Source organism: Macaca thibetana, chromosome 7 (assembly GCF_024542745.1).
Source record: "Macaca thibetana thibetana isolate TM-01 chromosome 7, ASM2454274v1, whole genome shotgun sequence".
NCBI lineage: Eukaryota > Metazoa > Chordata > Mammalia > Primates > Cercopithecidae > Macaca > Macaca thibetana.
The window spans coordinates 130,810,281-130,816,545 of NC_065584.1; the positions used below are offsets into that span (position 1 = coordinate 130,810,281).

The 6,265-nt window shown below is 37.6% G+C and overlaps 1 protein-coding gene across 1 annotated transcript; it reads left to right on the forward strand.

Annotated features, from left to right (window-relative positions):
* The first annotated feature begins 1,162 nt into the window (after nucleotides 1-1,162).
* Nucleotides 1,163-1,926, forward strand: LOC126959013 (small ubiquitin-related modifier 2-like). The gene has a single exon (XM_050797876.1). It carries the CDS (start codon nucleotides 1,274-1,276, stop codon nucleotides 1,559-1,561), a length of 288 nt encoding a protein of 95 aa, XP_050653833.1. The 5' UTR covers nucleotides 1,163-1,273; the 3' UTR covers nucleotides 1,562-1,926.
* Nucleotides 1,927-6,265: the final 4,339 nt, after the last annotated feature.

Genomic DNA, 6,265 nt, shown 5'->3' on the forward strand with positions numbered 1-6,265 from the left:
ACTTGGCACCAACCCAAATGTCCATCAATGATAGACTGGATTAAGAAAATGTGGCACATATACACCATGGAATACTATGCAGCCATAGAAAAGGGTGAGTTCATGTCCTTTGTAGGGACATGGATGAAGCTGGAAACCATCATTCTGAGCAAACAATCGCAAGGACAGAAAACCAAACAATGCATGTTCTCACTCATAGGTGGGAATTGAACAATGAGAACACGTGGACACAGGATGGGGAACATCAGACACTGGGGCCTGTTGTGGGATGGGGGGACAGGGGAGGGATAGCATTAGGAGATATACCTAATGTAAATGACGAGTTATTGGGTGCAGCAAACCAACACGACACATGTATACATATGTAACAAATCTGCACGTTGTGCATATGTACCCTAGAACTTAAAGTATAAAAAAACAAAGAAGAAACAAAAAAAAGAAAAAAAGAAATTTAAATAGACATTTTACTAAATGATACAGATGGAAAATAAGCATATGAAAAGATGCTTAGCATAATCTGTCATTAGAAAAATAAAAATTCAAACATCAATAAAATGTCACTATATATTCATTACAATAGCCAAAATAAAAGAGATTGAAAATTCTAAGTGTTGGCAACTATGCAGAACTAGTGTGAAAACAAAATTAAACACACTTACCAAACTACCTAGAAATTTCACGTCTAAGCATTACAAGGGAAATAAGAGGATATGTGCACACCAAGATTTGTGAAGGAATGTTTACAGATAGCAGTTTTACTCATAATAACAAAAAACTAGAAACAATCCACATGTTGACCAACTTTAGAAGAGAGAAATTCTGGATTACATATACTACAGAATGCAATTCAGCAATAAAAGGGAACAAACTCTTTATATTCACATCATGATTGAAACTCAAAAACATCGTATAAAGAATCATAAAATAATCCAGTAACAAAATATTACGTAGTCTATAATTTTGCTTATATGAAATGCTAGGAAAGGGGAAAAAATCAGTGGTTGCCAGAGTTCCATGGGTGGAAGGAGACAACTGATTACAAAGCGGCAGGTGAGAATTTTCTGGGATGATGGAAGTATTTCCCATCATGATTGTAGCAGAGTTAACAGCACTGTGTACATTTGACAAAACCCATGGAATTGAACAAGTTAAAAGGGCAGATTTTGCAATTTAAAAAGTGGATTGGGGTTCCTGGTGCTGCTTGTGTGCTCGTTTGGTGTGGACCTGGTACCTCTTTTGTGAAGCGGCAGCTGAGCAGACTCCAGCGCTCGCCATGGCCTACGAAAAGCCCAAGGAAGGAGTCAAGACTGAGAACAACGATCATATTAATTTGAAGGTGGCGGGGCAGGATGGTTCTGTGGTGCAGTTTAAGATTAAGAGGCATACACCACTTAGTAAACTAATGAAAGCCTATTGTGAACGACAGGGATTGTCAATGAGGCAGATCAGATTCCGATTCGATGAGCAACCAATCAATGAAACAGACACACCTGCACAGTTGGAACTGGAGGATGAAGATACAATTGATGTGTTCCAACAGCAGACGGGAGGTGTCTACTGAAAAGGGAACCTGCTTCTTTACTCCAGAACTCTGTTCTTTAAAGACCAAGATTACATTCTCCATTAGAAAACTGCAATTTGGTTCCACCACATCCTGACTACTACCGTATAGTTTTCTCTATTCTTTCATTTCCCCCTTCCCCATTCCTTTATTGTACATAAAGTAACTGGTATATGTGCACAAGCATATTGCATTTTCTTTTTTTTAACTAAACAGCCAATGTTATGTTTTGATTGACATCAAGTGGAGACGGGTGGGGAAAAATACTGATTCTGTGAAAATACCCCCTTTCTCCATTAGTGGCATGCTCATTCAGCTCTTATCTTTATATTCCAGTAAGTTATTTTGCTCTCACTGTTTTAACAGAAACACACAACGTAAAAATCCTTGCATAACTTGTTCAATTGGAGACTTTTAATGTTTTTCATTTATCATTGTAAAACCAAGGACAATTTTATAACTTTTTTTGTACGTAGCTGTTACATGTAGGGCAATCTGAGTTTAAGTAGGGATAAATTACTCTAAAACAAAAAAGAATCCTAGATAGTTTTCCCTTCAAGTCAAGCGTCTTGTTGTTTAAATAAACTTCTTGTTTAAAATGAAAAAATAAAAATAAAAAATATAAAAAGTGGATTGGAACATGCTTCTACATACACAGAATCTATCTTCCTTGGGAAGTTTAATTTTTTTTCCTGGTACTGTTTCTGAAAGAATAGCCAGTATGACCACAGAAAATCACATTAAACATGAAGATGCAGAATGGAAAGCAGGCTTAGACTTCAGCACAGGCACTAAAAGGCTCAGGAAACACTATGCTCTCCTTAGACTCAGTCTTATGACTCAGTCATAGTAAAAAGTTACCCCTCTGAAATGCTAACGAACTGTGTGGTTTTAAATACATCGTCTTCAAATCAGTTCTAAGTAAAGGCCAACTTTTTACGTGCTATCCTACTTGCTGGCTATGCCTTATGGTCACTAAGTGCTTCTCTGAGAAGTTGTTGCGTAGTGTTATTTCACAGTCTTCTGTCCTTTTTATGAGTCAGAGAAGGAGGGCTCAGTTGAGAATTAAAGGGGGAAGAAATGAAACACAGAAAGTAACTTTGTCTATACTGGGAGACAAATGGAGCTAAAAAGGCAATCGTTTGAGACTAGTGGTGGTATCAACCTGTCCACAAAGATTTTTGTTGTGGTGGTTTGCAATTGTCTTAAGGATGAAAAATTCAAAATGTATCTAAGTAACATTCCTAGTAACTCAGAATGTGAATAACCTTCCTGATACCGTGTTTTGCATTTTTGTATTGTTTTTGTCAAATAAAAAATCATATATATGTATGGTGTACAATGTGATGCTTTGATATATGGATACATTGTGGAATGGCTAAATCAATCTATTTAACATCTGCATTACCTTGCATGCTATTTTTTTTACAGTGAGAACACTTAAAATCTACTTTCAGCAATTTTCAAGTATATTGTGATAATAATTACAATGATGTACACTAAATCTGTTGAACTTATTTCTCCAGTCCAGCTGGAATTTTATATCCTTTGGCCAACAATTCCCTTGTTTAAGTTTCTAGTTGCCTTTTTTGGTACCAGAAGTCATAGCATGCAAAGATGCAGAGGGGACAATGGGCATCATTTGGTTTTAGTAAACCAAGTAATGATTTTTATAAAGCCTCACTTATAGAAAGCTGCCAATTCCAAGGCTGCCAACAGTTTCCTAACTGTGTTTACACCCAGTTTGTCAACATCACAGCAAAAAGCTGACAGAGAAGATCTATGGTGTGCCTGCTGCTAAACTCAATGCCAAAACTCACCATTCTTGGGCTTCTTATCAGGGCTGTGTCCCAGAACAGCTATTCCTAGAAACCAAAATATGTGTGTGTGTGTGGTGGGGGTGGGAGTGGGGGTAGGGTGGGGGGAGTGGTGGTAGTGGTGTTGGATGTAGGAAAAGAGACATTGGAGAGATGGCGTCTTCATGGTTTCCGTACCATATTTGGCTGGGTATATCAACCACGTTTAGGATGTCTGACTTTTAGTCACACATCAGAATTTTGGTGGGAGATCTCTCATTTTCTCTTCTTGAATCCCAGTGCTCTCCACACTACACCATTCTGCCTCCAGTTGAGTAGATGTTACCATAGGCATGAACTGGCAAGGGAAAGGATAAACCAAAAGCAAGAAGGCTTCTTGGCTGTGGCAATAAACAAGGATAAACACCAAAGTAAGTAGTAATTATGATGATGTGAGAAAGTTGAAGATACAGGAAACATTTAGGAGGAAGAATTGGAAGGTCTTGCAGACCTGATGAGGTATTGAAATTAAGCAGGGGCAACTGGGTGGAGGGCACCACCATTCTTGGAGCTAATGAAACAAAATGCTGCTGGCTGAATTTGGGAAAATTGGAGAGCATAGGCATGTAAGGGATACATGTGAAAATTCACGAAGAGTCTTAAACTGTGGAGTGAATCTTGTGGCTTTATTGTTTGCTTGCTTAATATTTGATGTAACTGTCTATACTCTTTCATGTCCACTTACTTTGCTTTCTCAATCTTCTAGCACATTTATACTTAGCTTCTTCCAGTTCCTTGAATGCTCTTTGCTTTATCTTTCTTTTGTGACTTCTGCACATGAGTTTCCAGGCCTCTTGCCTTCACTCATTGCCACTTACCCTTCAGGTTTCCACTGAGCCATCCTTTCCCCTGGAAACCTTACATTTCCAACCTCCCAGGGCCCAAGTTAGGTAATTCTCTAATATACTTTGACTTCCCTTATTGGAGGAATTATCACCAATACTGATACTGGACTTTTAGTTGTCTCTCTTCATCTCAATATTGTAAACTCTAATAAGACAAAAACATTTGCCTTGTCAATAATGAAGCCCAAAGATCACAATAAAAGTTAAATACGTGTTAATAGAAGTGAATATTTTTAAAATTATGTATTAAACTTAAATAAAATTAAAACATACAAAGATATCCCAATTCTCACTCTTTGTATTCATTATAATTTGTCTTAATTTATATAAATTATAATTCATAAGTGATATATGAAATACATACATTCATAGGAATATAATTACATATTATATAGCCATATATGTATGCATGTGTATGTATATGTACTCATGTACTGTATTAGTCCATTCTGCATCCCTATAAAGGAATACCGAAAACTGGGTAATTTATAAGAAGAGAGGTTTATTTGGCTCACAGTTCTGCTAACTGCATAAGTAGCATGGCGCCAGCATCTGCTTCAAGTTGGGACCTCAGGAAGCTTTTCCTCATAGTAGAACGTAAAAGAGGAGCAGGTGCGCCACATGAGAGACAGAATAAGAGAAGGAAGGGAAGAAATGCCAGGCTCTTCAATCAGCTCTCTTGTGGACTAAGAGAGCAGAACTCACTCATTACTGTGGGAAAGGAACCAAGCTATTCATGAGGGTTCCACCCACATGTCCCAAACACCTCCACAGGGTCCCACCTCCAACATTGGGATGGGAGATTTTAACATGAGATTTGGAAGGGACAAACATCCAAACTATATCATGTACACATATACATACAAACACACATACAATAATATAATTCAATGTATTGCCTTTTGCTTTATAGCACCTTGCAGATATTGTGTGTGTTTTTTTAAATATAAATTGAAGGTTTGTGGCAACCCTGCATCAAGCAAGTCTGTTGGTACCATTTTCCCAGCAGCGTGTGCTCACTTTGTGTCACATTTTGGTAATTCTCACAATATTGCTAACATTTTCATTATTATTATATCTGCTATGGTGATCTGTGATCAGTGACTTCTGATGTTACCACTGTAACTGTTTTGGGGTGCCGTAACAATGAACTTACTTGGTAAATGTCATGTGTGTCTGACTGCTCCACTTTCCTTCTCTCTCTCTCTACTTCAGCCTGCCTATTTTCTGAGAACAGCATTATTGAAATTAGGCCAACTAATAAACTTGCGATGACCTCTAAATGTTCAAGTGAAAGGTAGAGTTGCATGTTTCTGACTTTAAGTAAAAAGCTAGAAACGATGAAGCTTAGTGATGAAGGCATGTCAAAAGCTGAGATAGGCCAAAGCTAGGCGTTTTGTGTCAAACATTTAGTCAAGTTGTGAATGCAAAGGTATTATTGAAGAAAACTGAAAGTGCTACTCCAGTGAACACACAACTCATAAGAAAATGAACAGTCTTATTACTGATAGGGAGAAAGTCTTATTGGTCTGGAAAGAAAATCTAACCAGCTACAACATTATCTTCCTTAAGTCAAAGCCTAATCCAGAGCAAGCCATAATTCTCAATTCAGTGAAGGCTGAGAGAGGTGAGGAAGCTTCAGAAGAAAAGTTTGAAGCTAGCAGAGGTTAGTTTTTATAAGGTTTAAGGAAATACGTCATATCCATAACATAAAAGGGCAAGATGAAGCAGCCAAGTGCTGATGTAGAAGCTACAGCAAGTTATTCAGAAAATCTAGTTAAAATAACTGATAAAGGTGGCTACAGTGAAACAACATATTTTCAATGTAGATGAAACAGCCTTCTATTGGAAGAAGATGGTATCTAAGACTTTTGTAGCTACAGAGGACAACTCAGTGCTTTTCTTCAAAGCTTCAAAGGACAGACTGACTCTCTCATTAGGGACTAATCCAACTGGTGACTTTGAGTTAAGCCAATGCTTATTTACCATTTTGAAAATCCCAG

Bases quoted from the DNA above. Each gene is read 5' to 3' on its own strand.
- LOC126959013 (XM_050797876.1), top strand. From the start codon at position 1,274: ATGGCCTACGAAAAGCCCAAGGAAGGAGTCAAGACTGAGAACAACGAT.